The sequence below is a fragment of the Ranitomeya imitator genome, chromosome 10 (assembly GCF_032444005.1).
Source record: "Ranitomeya imitator isolate aRanImi1 chromosome 10, aRanImi1.pri, whole genome shotgun sequence".
NCBI classification, from domain to species: domain Eukaryota; kingdom Metazoa; phylum Chordata; class Amphibia; order Anura; family Dendrobatidae; genus Ranitomeya; species Ranitomeya imitator.
Window position 1 is genome coordinate 4,738,225 of NC_091291.1, and position 14,409 is coordinate 4,752,633.

At 56.6% G+C, this 14,409-nt stretch overlaps 1 protein-coding gene across 6 annotated transcripts in view; it reads left to right on the forward strand.

The window, feature by feature from the left end:
- Window positions 1-13,521, forward strand: part of ARHGEF10L (Rho guanine nucleotide exchange factor 10 like) — a 91,744-nt gene extending 78,223 nt beyond the window's left edge. For all 6 annotated transcript variants that reach the window (XM_069741084.1, XM_069741088.1, XM_069741085.1 and 3 more), the window contains 5 exons: window positions 3,553-3,707; window positions 5,185-5,327; window positions 9,126-9,294; window positions 11,163-11,285; window positions 11,881-13,521. In XM_069741084.1, coding sequence (XP_069597185.1) covers window positions 3,553-3,707; window positions 5,185-5,327; window positions 9,126-9,294; window positions 11,163-11,285; window positions 11,881-12,407 — 1,117 coding nt within the window. In that variant the 3' untranslated portion in view covers window positions 12,408-13,521. The remainder of the gene's footprint in view (window positions 1-3,552; window positions 3,708-5,184; window positions 5,328-9,125; window positions 9,295-11,162; window positions 11,286-11,880) is intronic.
- Window positions 13,522-14,409: the final 888 nt, after the last annotated feature.

Below are 14,409 nucleotides of genomic sequence, written 5' to 3' on the forward strand. Positions count from 1 at the left end.
CCTCCGCAGCTCAGTGTGTGATTGTTACATCATCCTCCGCAGCTCAGTGTGTGATTGTTACCATCATCCTCCGCAGCTCAGTGTGTGATTGTTACCATCATCCTCGGCAGCTCAGTGTGTGATTGTTACCATCATCCTCCGCAGCTCAGTGTGTGATTGTTACCATCATCCTCCGCAGCTCAGTGTGTGATTGTTACCATCATCCTCCGCCGCTCAGTGTGTGATTGTTACCATCATCCTCCGCAGCTCAGTGTGTGATTGTTACATCTTCCCCGCAGCTCAGTGTGATTGTTACCATCATTCTCCGCAGCTCAGTGTGTGATTGTTACCATCATCCTCCGCAGCTCAGTGTATGATTGTTACATCATCTTCTGCAGCTCAGTGTTTGATTGTTACATCTTCCCCGCAGCTCAGTGTGTGATTGTTACCATCATCCTCCGCAGCTCAGTGTGTGATTGTTACATCATCCTCCGCAGCTCAGTGTGTGATTGTTACATCTTCCCCGCAGCTCAGTGTGTGATTGTTACCATCATCCTCCGCAGCTCAGTGTGTGATTGTTACCATCATCCTCCGCAGCTCAGTGTGTGATTGTTACCATCATCCTCCGCAGCTCAGTGTGTGATTGTTACCATCATTATACGCAGCTCAGTGTGTGATTGTTACCATCATCTTACGCAGCTCAGTGTGTGTTTGTTACCATCATCCTCCGCAGCTCAGTGTGTGATTTACATCTTCCCCGCAGCTCAGTGTGATTCTTACATCTTCCCCGCAGCTCAGTGTGTGATTGTTACCATCATCCTCCGCAGCTGTGTGTGATTGTTACCATCATCCTCCGCAGCTCAATGTGTGATTGTTTCCATCATCCTCCGCAGATCAGTGTGTGATTGTTACCATCATCCTCCGCAGCTCAGTGTGATTACCATCATCCTCCGCAGCTCAGTGTGATTGTTACCATCATCCTCCGCAGCTCAGTGTGTGATTGTTACCATCATCATACGCAGCTCAGTGTGTGATTGTTACCATCATCCTCGGCAGCTCAGTGTGTGATTGTTACCATCATCCTCCGCAGCTCAGTGTGTGATTGTTACCATCATCCTCCGCAGCTCAGTGTGTGATTGTTACCATCATCATACGCAGCTCAGTGTGTGATTGTTACCATCATCCTCCGCAGCTCAGTGTGTGATTTACATCTTCCCCGCAGCTCAGTGTGATTCTTACATCTTCCCCGCAGCTCAGTGTGTGATTGTTACCATCATCCTCCGCAGCTCAGTGTGTGATTGTTACATCATCCTCCGCAGCTCAGTGTGATTGTTACCATCATCCTCCGCAGCTCAGTGTGATTGTTACCATCATCCTCCGCAGCTCAGTGTGTGGTTGTTACATCTTCCCCGCAGCTCAGTGTGTGATTGTTACCATCATCCTCCGCAGCTCAGTGTGTGATTACCATCATTCTCCGCAGCTCAGTGTGTGATTGTTACCATCATCCTCCGCAGCTCAGTGTGATTGTTACCATCATCCTCCGCAGCTCAGTGTGATTGTTACCATCATCCTCAGCAGCTCAGTGTGTGATTGTTACATCTTCCCCGCAGCTCAGTGTGTGATTGTTACCATCATCCTCCGCAGCTCAGTGTGTGATTACCATCATTCTCCGCAGCTCAGTGTGTGATTGTTAACATCATCCTCCGCAGCTCAGTGTGTGATTGTTACCAGCATCCTCCGCAGCTCAGTGTGTGATTGTTACATCATCCTCCGCAGCTCAGTGTGTGATTGTTACATCATCCTCCGCAGCTCAGTGTGTGATTGTTACCATCATCCTCCGCAGCTCAGTGTGTGATTACCATCATTCTCCGCAGCTCAGTGTGTTATTGTTACCATCATCCTCCGCAGCTGTGTGTGATTTACATCTTCCCCGCAGCTCAGTGTGTGATTGTTACCATCATCCTCCGCAGCTCAGTGTGTGATTGTTACCATCATCCTCCGCAGCTCAGTGTGTGATTGTTACCATCATCCTCCGCAGCTCAGTGTGATTGTTACCATCATCCTCCGCAGCTCAGTGTGATTGTTACCATCATCCTCCGCAGCTCAGTGTGATTGTTACCATCATCCTCATCAGCTCAGTGTGTGATTGTTACATCTTCCCCGCAGCTCAGTGTGTGATTGTTACCATCATCCTCCGCAGCTCAGTGTGTGATTGTTACCATCATCCTCCGCCGCTCAGTGTGTGATTGTTACCATCATCCTCCGCAGCTCAGTGTATGATTGTTACATCATCTTCTGCAGCTCAGTGTTTGATTGTTACATCTTCCCCGCAGCTCAGTGTGTGATTGTTACCATCATCCTCCGCAGCTCAGTGTGTGATTGTTACATCATCCTCCGCAGCTCAGTGTGTGATTGTTACATCTTCCCCGCAGCTCAGTGTGTGATTGTTACCATCATCCTCCGCAGCTCAGTGTGTGATTGTTACCATCATCCTCCGCAGCTCAGTGTGTGATTGTTACCATCATCCTCCGCAGCTCAGTGTGTGATTGTTACCATCATTATACGCAGCTCAGTGTGTGATTGTTACCATCATCTTACGCAGCTCAGTGTGTGTTTGTTACCATCATCCTCCGCAGCTCAGTGTGTGATTTACATCTTCCCCGCAGCTCAGTGTGATTCTTACATCTTCCCCGCAGCTCAGTGTGTGATTGTTACCATCATCCTCCGCAGCTGTGTGTGATTGTTACCATCATCCTCCGCAGCTCAATGTGTGATTGTTACCATCATCCTCCGCAGCTCAGTGTGTGATTGTTACCATCATCCTCCGCAGCTCAGTGTGTGATTGTTACCATCATCCTCCGCAGCTCAGTGTGTGATTGTTACATCATCCTCCGCAGCTCAGTGTGTGATTGTTACCATCATCCTCCGCAGCTCAGTGTGTGATTGTTACCATCATCCTCGGCAGCTCAGTGTGTGATTGTTACCATCATCCTCGGCAGCTCAGTGTGTGATTGTTACCATCATCCTCCGCAGCTCAGTGTGTGATTGTTACCATCATCCTCCGCCGCTCAGTGTGTGATTGTTACCATCATCCTCCGCAGCTCAGTGTGTGATTGTTACATCTTCCCCGCAGCTCAGTGTGTGATTGTTACCATCATCCTCCGCAGCTCAGTGTGTGATTGTTACCATCATCCTCCGCAGCTCAGTGTGTGATTGTTACCATCATCCTCTGCAGCTCAGTGTGTGATTGTTACCATCATCCTCCGCAGCTCAGTGTGTGATTGTTACCATCATCCTCCATAGCTCAGTGTGTGATTGTTACCATCATCCTCCGCAGCTCAGTGTGTGATTGTTACCATCATCCTCCGCCGCTCAGTGTGTGATTGTTACCATCATCCTCCGCCGCTCAGTGTGATTGTTACCATCATCCTCCGCCGCTCAGTGTGTGATTGTATTATGTATGATTATGGCCGCTCTGAAGTGTCTGATGTTCCCGCGGCCACCATTACTGGGCTTCTCACGCTTTCATGATCACCTCCTCTAAGACCTCGGGTCACCGCTTTCTCTGCACAGTATCTTGGTGTACAGCAGCGTGGACACCGGCTCCACCTGTCTCATGGCCTTGAGGAGTCCAGACCTGCAGCCCGTCCTGTGCCTCCGGCTCAGCCCCAGTCACCTGTGTGCAGGTCTGCAAGACGGCACCTTAGCTCTGTACCCCCAAAACAAAGGTAAGTCACAGGATAACGATACTCGGGAGACGGGATGATGACACTCAGGGTATGGTATAGTGACGCAGACGCTTGGGTGACTGGATGATGACACTGACTCTTGGGTTACGGGATGATGACATTGATGCTTGGGGTACTCTATAGTGTCACTAACACACTGGGTATGGGATGATGACACTGACTCTTGGGGTACTCTATAGCACACTGGGTACGGGATGATGACACTGACTCTTGGGGTACTCTATAGGGTCACTAACACATGGGGTACGGGATGATGACGCTGATGTTCAGAGGACATAATAATGAGGACGACGCTTGAGGTACAAGATAATGAGGCTGATGCTCGGACGGATGGGATGGTGATACTGACGCTCGGTGTGTGGGGTAATGGCGCTGACACTCGTGGGAAGGGATGATGACATGATCATGACGCTGACCCTCAAGGAACAGTATAATGACGCTGACAGTCAGGGCACAGTATAATGATGCTGACACTTGGGGTATGGGATAATGTTGCTGACGCTCGGGGGACGGGATGGTGATGCTGACGCTCGGGGGACGGGATGGTGATGCTGACGCTCGGGGACGGGGGGGTGATGCTGACGTTCGGGGGACAGGATGGTGATGCTGACGCTCGGGGGACAGGATGGTGATGCGGACGCTCGGGGGACGGGGTGGTCATGTGGACGCTTGAGGGACGGGGTGATCATGTGGACGCTCGGACGGGGTGTAGATGCTGACGCTCGGGGGACGGGATGGTGATGCTGACGCTCGGGGACGGGGGGTGATGCTGACGCTCGGGGACGGGGGGGTGATGCTGACGCTCGGGGACAGGATGGTGATGCTGACGCTCGGGGGACAGGATGGTGATGCGGACGCTCGGGGGACGGGGTGGTCATGTGGACGCTTGAGGGACGGGGTGATCATGTGGACGCTCGGACGGGGTGTAGATGCTGACGCTCGGGGGACGGGATGGTGATGCTGACGCTCGGGGACGGGGGGTGATGCTGATGTTCGGGGGACGGGATGGTGTTGCTGACACTCGGAGTACTGGATAATTACGCTGATACTTGGGGGATGAGATGGTGATGCTGACGCTCAGGGACGGGATGGTGATGCTGATGCTCGGGAGACGGTGTGTAGATGCTGACGCTCGGGGACGGGGTGGTGATGCTGATGCTCGGGAGACGGTGTGTAGATGCTGACGCTCGGGGACGGGTTGGTGATGCTGATGCTCGGGAGACGGTGTGTAGATGCTGACGCTCGGGGACGGGGTGGTGATGCTGATGCTCGGGAGACGGTGTGTAGATGCTGACGCTCGGGGGATGGGATGGTGATGCTGACGCTTGGGGGACGGGATGGTGATGCTGACGCTCGGGGGACGGGATGGTGATGCTGACGCTCGGGGGCGGGATGCTGATGCTGACACTTGGGGAATGGAATAATAGCACTGACAAGAATCTTGTTCTCTCACCAGGTGGTCTTTGGGACCCTGAGAACCCCTCCACAGTTCGTGTTGGCACCAGTCCTGTGCGGTCGCTGTTGGCCCTAGATGACTGTTTGTGGGCGAGCTGCAGGAATCGGGTGACTGTGCTGGAGACTGATCCCCTCAAAGTCCAGGTAACCGCAGCCTTTCCCCGACACATCACTGTATCTGATGGTCATTGCTGTCAGTGAGACCATTTTACTGAGGCGGCCAGCAGTGAGTTAACATTGTGCTGGCGGCGGCCCCCTCCCCCGGGCGCTCCTCCGCTGCCGCTCACTCCATTATTTACCTCCGTCCCTCATTTGCATATTTTACCGTCCAAACGAAGTTTGCATCTATTAACGCTCATAAGTCAGCGCGGCGCTTCATGATGAATATTACATCGGGCGGTGTTATCGGAGCCGCACACTGGCTCTGCCCGCTGCGTAAAATATGCAGCGAGCGCACGGCATGGCGGGTAAGAGCAGATTTGGCAGCGGTCACCTGCTCGGCCTGTCTGCAAGAAACCGTGCTCATAGCTGCACAGATGGCGAGGCCGGAGAGCGCCGCAGCTCCGCAATTAGCAAAGCAGGTGATGGGGGCTACGGTCTGTGGGGAGTCACCCCTCTGCTGAGGCCTAGGTGGGTGGTCGCCCCTCTGCTGAGGTCTGCGTGGGTGGTTGCCCCTCTGCTGAGGTCTACGTGTGTGGTCGCCCCTCTGCTGAGGTGTGGGTGGGTGGGTGCCCCTCTGCTGAGGTCTGGGTGTGTGGGGCGCCCCTCTGCTGAGGTCTGGGTGGATGGTCGCCCCTCTGCTGAGGTCTGGGTGGATGGTCGCCCCTCTGCTGAGGTCTGGGTGGATGGTCGCCCCTCTGCTGAGGTCTGGGTGGATGGTCGCCCCTCTGCTGAGGTCTGGGTGGATGGGCGCCCCTCTGCTGAGGTCTGGGTGTGTGGGGCGCCCCTCTGCTGAGGTCTGGGTGGATGGGCGCCCCTCTGCTGAGGTCTGGGTGGATGGTCATTCCTCTGCTGAGGTCTGTGTGGATGGTCGCCCCTCTGCTGAGGTCTGGGAGGGTGGTCGCCCCTCGGCTGAGGTCTGGGAGGGTGGGCGCCCCTCTGCTGAGGTCTGGGTGGGTGGTCGCCCCTCGGCTGTGGTCTGGGAGGGTGGTCGCCCCTCGGCTGAGATCTGGGTGGATGGTCGCCCCTCGGCTGCAGTCTGGGTGGATGGTCGCCCCTCGGCTGCAGTCTGGGTGGATGGTCGCCCCTCTGCTGAGGTCTGGGTGGATGGTCGCCCCTCTGCTGAGGTCTGGGTGGGTGGGCGCTCCTCGGCTGTGGTCTGGTGGGGTTTCCCCTCTGCTGAGGTCTGGGTGGATGGTCGCCCCTCGGCTGAGGTCTGGGTGGATGGTCGCCCCTCGGCTGCGGTCTGGGTGGATGGTCGCCCCTCGGCTGCGGTCTGGGTGGATGGTCGCCCCTCTGTGGAGGTCTAGGTGGATGGTCGCCCCTCTGCGGAGGTCTGGGTGGATGGTCGCCCCTCTGCTGAGGTCTGGGTGGGTGGGCGCTCCTCGGCTGTGGTCTGGTGGGGTTTCCCCTCTGCTGAGGTCTGGGTGGATGGTCGCCCCTCGGCTGAGGTCTGGGTGGATGGTCGCCCCTCGGCTGCGGTCTGGGTGGATGTCGCCCCTCTGTGGAGGTCTGGGTGGATGGTCGCCCCTCTGCTGAGGTCTGGGTGGATGGTCGCCCCTCTGCTGAGGTCTGGGTGGATGGGCGCCCCTCTGCTGAGGTCTGGGTGTGTGGGGCGCCCCTCTGCTGAGGTCTGGGTGGATGGGCGCCCCTCTGCTGAGGTCTGGGTGGATGGTCATTCCTCTGCTGAGGTCTGTGTGGATGGTCGCCCCTCTGCTGAGGTCTGGGAGGGTGGTCGCCCCTCTGCTGAGGTCTGGGTGTGTGGGGCGCCCCTCTGCTGAGGTCTGGGTGGATGGTCGCCCCTCGGCTGAGGTCTGGGTGGATGGTCGCCCCTCGGCTGCGGTCTGGGTGGATGTCGCCCCTCTGTGGAGGTCTGGGTGGATGGTCGCCCCTCTGCTGAGGTCTGGGTGGATGGTCGCCCCTCTGCTGAGGTCTGGGTGGATGGGCGCCCCTCTGCTGAGGTCTGGGTGTGTGGGGCGCCCCTCTGCTGAGGTCTGGGTGGATGGGCGCCCCTCTGCTGAGGTCTGGGTGGATGGTCATTCCTCTGCTGAGGTCTGGGTGGATGGTCGCCCCTCTGCTGAGGTCTGGGTGGATGGGCGCCCCTCTGCTGAGGTCTGGGTGTGTGGGGCGCCCCTCTGCTGAGGTCTGGGTGGATGGGCGCCCCTCTGCTGAGGTCTGGGTGGATGGTCATTCCTCTGCTGAGGTCTGTGTGGATGGTCGCCCCTCTGCTGAGGTCTGGGAGGGTGGTCGCCCCTCGGCTGAGGTCTGGGAGGGTGGGCGCCCCTCTGCTGAGGTCTGGGTGGGTGGTCGCCCCTCGGCTGTGGTCTGGGAGGGTGGTCGCCCCTCGGCTGAGATCTGGGTGGATGGTCGCCCCTCGGCTGCAGTCTGGGTGGATGGTCGCCCCTCTGCTGAGGTCTGGGTGGATGGTCGCCCCTCTGCTGAGGTCTGGGTGGATGGTCGCCCCTCTGCTGAGGTCTGGGTGGGTGGGCGCTCCTCGGCTGTGGTCTGGTGGGGTTTCCCCTCTGCTGAGGTCTGGGTGGATGGTCGCCCCTCGGCTGAGGTCTGGGTGGATGGTCGCCCCTCGGCTGCGGTCTGGGTGGATTGTCGCCCCTCTGTGGAGGTCTGGGTGGATGGTCGCCCCTCTGCGGAGGTCTGGGTGGATGGTCGCCCCTCGGCTGAGGTCTGGGTGGATGGTCGCCCCTCTGCTGAGGTCTGGGTGGGTGGGCGCTCCTCGGCTGTGGTCTGGTGGGGTTTCCCCTCTGCTGAGGTCTGGGTGGATGGTCGCCCCTCGGCTGAGGTCTGGGTGGATGTCGCCCCTCTGTGGAGGTCTGGGTGGATGGTCGCCCCTCTGCGGAGGTCTGGGTGGATGGTCGCCCCTCGGCTGAGGTCTGGGTGGATGGTCGCCCCTCTGCTGAGGTCTGGGTGGGTGGGCGCTCCTCGGCTGTGGTCTGGTGGGGTTTCCCCTCTGCTGAGGTCTGGGTGGATGGTCGCCCCTCGGCTGAGGTCTGGGTGGATGGTCGCCCCTCGGCTGCGGTCTGGGTGGATGGTCGCCCCTCTGTGGAGGTCTGGGTGGATGGTCGCCCCTCTGCGGAGGTCTGGGTGGATGGTCGCCCCTCTGCTGAGGTCTGGGTGGATGGTCGCCCCTCTGCGGAGGTCTGGGTGGATGGTCGCCCCTCGGCTGCGGTCTGGGAGGGTGTTCGCCCCTCTGCTGAGGTCTGGTGGTCGCCCATTTGCATGTGGTACCATTAGGTCTTCAATTACAAGTGGAAATATTCTGTAAACCTGAATTTAATGAACGTTCCCCTTTAACCCTCGGTCTCCCGTGCTCGTCTCCGCTACTCTGGATTTTCCAGCCGCCGCCTCCCTTACGTCCTTTTGGCGATTGGTTGCGGCGCGCTCAGTGCCCGCTCTAGGACGGGTGCAGCTCTGATGCCTCTGCTGCTAATGACGCGATCACACTTTACCGCAGTAACAATTGTAAGCAGGATTTAATTATAAGTATTGATTAGCTGCACGATGGGGGGATTAATTATTGTCGCCCGCAGTCGCTTCCCTGGTTCCCGGGGGCGGCTGCACGAAGAACCCGGCGCTTACATGATCTCACATGGAGGAGTAAGAGCCCCTGTGTCTCTGGGCCGGGGATGTCACATCTGTACAATATCGGGGGCCACATGTATGTAAATGAGCGCAATCTTCCAGTTTCTCCAACTTTCTCTTGGATTTTCTTCTCCATCTCTGAGCTCTCGGCTCGTTCTGACTTTTTCATCCGTTCTGTTCCCGCAGAGTTTTGAGGCCATTCAGGACGAGGGTGTGAGCGTCACCCACATGATCCGGGCCGGCGGGGGCGTGTGGATGGCGTTCTCCGAGGGCTCGTCTATTCGTCTCTTCCACACGGAGACCCTGGAACTGCTGCAAGAAATTAATATTTCCACCCGCACCCTGCTACTGCCAGGTACCGGCCTGCGGACCCCCGAGCAGAACAATGGCTCTTCTCTATACTTACAACAGCTGCAAAGAAACAGCTCTGGATGTGACTGGAGGATAAGACACAATGTAACAGCAGAATAGTGACTGCAGCTCTGGAGGTGACTGGAGGATAGGACGCGATGTAGCAGCAGAATAGTGACTGCAGCTCTAGAGGTGACTGGAGGATAAGACACGATGTAACAGCAGAATAGTTACTGCAGCTCTGGAGGTGACTGGAGGATAGGACACGATGTAACAGCAGAATAGTGACTGCAGCTCTGGAGGTGACTGGAGGATAGGACATGATGTCACCGCAGAATAGTGAGTGCCGCTCTGGAGGTGACTGGACGATAAGACACGATGTAACAGCAGAATAGTTACTGCAGCTCTGGATGTGACTGGAGGATAAGACACAATGTAACAGCAGAATAGTGACTGCAGCTCTGGAGGTGACTGGAGGATAGGACGCGATGTAGCAGCAGAATAGTGACTGCAGCTCTAGAGGTGACTGGAGGATAGGACATGATGTCACCGCAGAATAGTGAGTGCCGCTCTGGAGGTGACTGGACGATAAGACATGATGTAACAGCAGAATAGTGACTGCAGCTCTGCAGGTGACTGGAGGATAGGACATGATGTCACCGCAGAATAGTGAGTGCCGCTCTGGAGGTGACTGGAGGATAAGACATGATGTAACAGCAGAATAGTGACTGCAGCTCTGGAGGTGACTGGAGGATAAGGCATGATGTCACAGCAGAATAGTAAGTGCCGCTCTGGAGGTGACTGGAGGATAGGACACGATGTAACAGCAGAATAGTGACTTCAGCTCTGGAGGTGACTGGAGGATAAGACATGATGTAACAGCAGAATAGTGACTGCAGCTCTGGAGGTGACTGGAGGATAGGACGCGATGTAACAGCAGAATAGTGACTGCAGCTCTAGAGGTGACTGGAGGATAAGACATGATGTAACAGCAGAATAGTGACTGCAGCTCTGGTGGTGACTGGAGGATAGGACGCGATGTAACAGCAGAATAGTGACTGCAGCTCTAGAGGTGACTGGAGGATAAGACACGATGTAACAGCAGAATAGTTACTGCAGCTCTGGAGGTGACTGGAGGATAGGACACGATGTAACAGCAGAATAGTGACTGCAGCTCTGGAGGTGACTGGAGGATAAGACACGATGTAACAGCAGGAGGATAATGCACGATGTAACAGCAGAATAGTGAGTGCAGCTCTGGAGGTGAGTGCAGAATAGTGAGTGCAGCTCTGGAGGTGAGTGCAGAATAGTGAGTGCAGCTCTGGAGGTGACTGGAGGATAAGACACGATGTAACAGCAGGAGGATAAGACACGATGTATAACAGCAGAATAGTGAGTGCAGCTCTGGAGGTGAGTGCAGAATAGTGAGTGCAGCTCTGGAGGTGAAGAGATGCGGCTTCGGCTCAGTACAGGTGGGGTTCCCTTTAACGCCCGCAGTGGCTCACTGGTCAGTGCAGAGATGTCATCAGTCGGGTTAATGATGCTGCCTCCCCTGTGGTGGTCCGTGTCCCCCCCGTATTATGTAACCTCCGCACAGGAGGCAGATGTTTTGTGTCTGTGTATGAGGAGTGGTAATTAGCAGAGATGTCAGAGCTGGGATGAGCGGTACTGTGATGGGTGGGCCGCAGGCTGCATGGACAGGGGGCTCCACTAATGATCTATGGCTCATATTCCGGCTCCCGCCTCAGTGGCCGGTGAGTCTAATCCGAGCGGACGCCGTCCACATGTCGCTCCCTGATGCGGCCGAGCGTCTCGTGTCGTCTGGTGTTTGTGAAGTCTCGATTTTGAACCATCGTGTGACTGTCCCCACAGGACAGAAGAATCCGCGGGTCACCAGCCTGCTGATCTGCCAGGGGCTGCTGTGGGTGGGCACGCACCTGGGCATCCTCATCACCCTACCTGTGCCGAAGCTGGAGGGCATCCCCAAAATCACAGGTACGGATGACTAGTGGGTGCTCCGCTGCATGGCCCACCACCCACAATGCTCTGCGGCATGGCCCACCACCCACAATGCTCTGCGGCATGGCCCACCACCCACAATGCTCTGCGGCATGGCCCACCACCCACAATGCTCTGCGGCATGGCCCACCACCCACGATGCTCTGCGGCATGGCCCGTCACCCACGATGCTCTGCGGCATGGCCCGTCACCCACGATGCTCTGCGGCATGGCCCGTCACCCACGATGCTCTGCGGCATGGCCCGTCACCCACGATGCTCTGCGGCATGGCCCGCCACCCACAATGCTCTGCGGCATGGCCCACCACCCACAATGCTCTGCGGCATGGCCCACCACCCACAATGCTCTGCGGCATGGCCCACCACCCACAATGCTCGGCTGCATGGCCCACCACCCACAATGCTCTGCCGCATGTCCCATCACCCACATTGCTCGGCTGCATGGCCCCCCTCCCACAATGCACCACTGCATGGCCCACCTCACAATGCCTGCATCCCACCCATGTAGCACTCCTGACATTTGCTCGGCGGTGCGGACCCTCTGGCTGCTCTTACTTTCTCTTTTCCACCAGGGAAGGGCATGGTCTCTTTGAATGGGCATTGTGGGCCGGTGCAGTTCCTCACGGTGGCCTGCAGTACGATGTTTCCTGAAGCCCTGAGGACAGAGCAGGGGTCATCAGAAGACGTCCGGGAAAGCGAGGGGGCAGCAGAAGCTAAAGACACGTCCAATGGTCCATCGCAGGCCCCCCCTGCTGAGAACCTCCCCCCATCACGCCTTAAAGGGATCCTTCTCCAGTACCGGCTGCGCGGCACCTCTCACCTCCCCGGCCACCACCTCTCCGCCAGGGAAGGCTCCAGATCCGACAACACTTCTCTTGAGACCACGGAGGAGGACGGTTCCATCTACGAGATGACGGATGATCCGGACGTGTGGTTCAGAAGCCGACCTTGTGCCAGGGACGCTCATCGTAAGGAGATCACCTCTGTGGTCATCATATCAGGGGGTCCGGGATATCGGAACTTCAACCCTGCGGGTGCCCAGTGTGGGGGCGACACAGACAGCTCTCTGCTCATGTGGCAGCTGCCGCTCATCCTATAGCCCTGGGGGACGTCACTAGTGCCCCCCTCTATGCTGGTACCAGGGGTCATGTTTACACTCCTCTAGCTGCAGGACCCCCTCTGAGGATGAGCGCCACAGCTGAAGGAGACGGCACAGTGGAGCAGGGAGGCAGGTGGATGGGTCCGTCATCCCCGGAGGTGACCCGTCGGCCCATCAGCTGATATTTATTGAGTATATATACAGTATAGTGTTATATTCCCTGCACCAGTTCTAGGATACACTCCTGCAGGAATGTGCACATGTGCATGGGGGTCAGCAGCGGCAGGAATGAGGCCCGGACCCCATCACCCCAGGTCATAGTATACGCTGGGCATGCGTCCGGACCCTGTATACTAATGCCACAGATAAAGTGGCTGCGCCTTGCAGATGCCCGCGGTGTCCATCCGCCACCGTGAGGACGCCCCCTGTGCTGCTACACCCATAGATCTGCGTGTTGTTCACACTACGAGAGTTGTGTAGAATTTCTTCATACAGTTTTGGATCCAGAGTTTGCTGTGGCTGCTTTCCTGTTAGCTCTCAGGATACCGCCCGGGTCTGTACACTGCAGAGCAATAGTGTGGCAGCCAGCAGAATGGTGAGTGCAGCTCTGGAGGATAAGGTCAGTACTAGATACGGTAGAATATCTGCAGAGCTGCGCAGCGGTGTACGAGTATACAGATCCTATGAGCTGGCGGGAGCGTGTGCATCACAGCGACACGTGAAAGCGGATAGGGAGCAATACGGGACTCGTCTGTTACGTTGTTGTTGTTGCCTGTAAAGTTCTAGAACCTTCCTGAAGACTTGATCCAGTAAGTGCACTAAGGACTGGCACGTGGACCGCTGACTCCTATGGATACGCCGGCTGGTGGCGGAAGGGTTAGTCGTGTGTTCGGCAGCGGCGCCATGTGACCCAGCGGGAGGGAAGAGACGGAGACGTGTGCAGATGTGATTGTACCGAGCAGCTGTGCCCCAGCCCTGTACATATGTGAGTGTAAATATACAGATTTCTACGTGTACAGATGTATATATCGCCCACAAGGCTGCAATCCCGGGGTCCGCTGCTCGTCCCGGGGGGCTGTGTGTAATATCACTGCAATAAACCTGAAACTGATCAGTCTGTGTGGGCAGATATTGGGCCATATTGTTACCCAGCTTTCCCTGTCATTAACCATTGTGCTCCAGGACGGCGCTGGGGCTCTCGTGGCTTCAGCTTCCTGCTGCCGATCTGGATTCTAGATACAATGGACGAGTCACACGGGAGTCTGCGCTTCAGCTCCATCTCCCTCCTGCCCCCTCGCCGAGCGGCTGGATCTCTGCATCCTTCTCCCTTTACCACCAGGAGGATTTGCAGAAATAAAACTGTGAAATGCGACATGCGCCGCTCTTCTTAACAATGTTAGAGGGATGGTTTATTGCCGTTGATTTGTCCGCTCCCCATGCCCAGGACCCTCTCCGTAGGCCTGATGTCCCGGGTGATGACGTGCAGCCGGCGGCGTTACTGCCACATCGCCATTGACTGTCTATTGCGCACTTCATACGTTAGATCCTTCGCCGCGGGGACCCTCTTTGTATTGTGCAGGGAGTGGGGGCTGCAGAGGCGGATATTGTTTGCTAGACGCCATTGTTATGTGCGTCAGGTAGGTCCTCCTGTTGTTCTGTGTAATCTCTCTGTAAATTGCTCAGCGAATTACCTGGAAAGCGGCCAAATTACTTTTTGCATCGATGTTTCTGTGGCTTTGATGTAGCATAAGCCGGGTCTGCGCGGCCGCACTCGTCCCTCTCGGCTTCGGAGAATTGTTCTGTTTTATAGCGGGAGACATAAAGAATCGAAAGAAGAAAGGAAGAGAACGTGCACCAATGTCCGGGGTCGGTCCGGCCTCCGCGTGAACGAAAGCTGTGGATTAAGCTGCGCCAAGAGTAATCTCCAGACCAACAACTGGCACCAAACTAATGAGATGGGCAGAGATGGAGCTAGCACCAAATCCGTGCCAACATCTGGTGC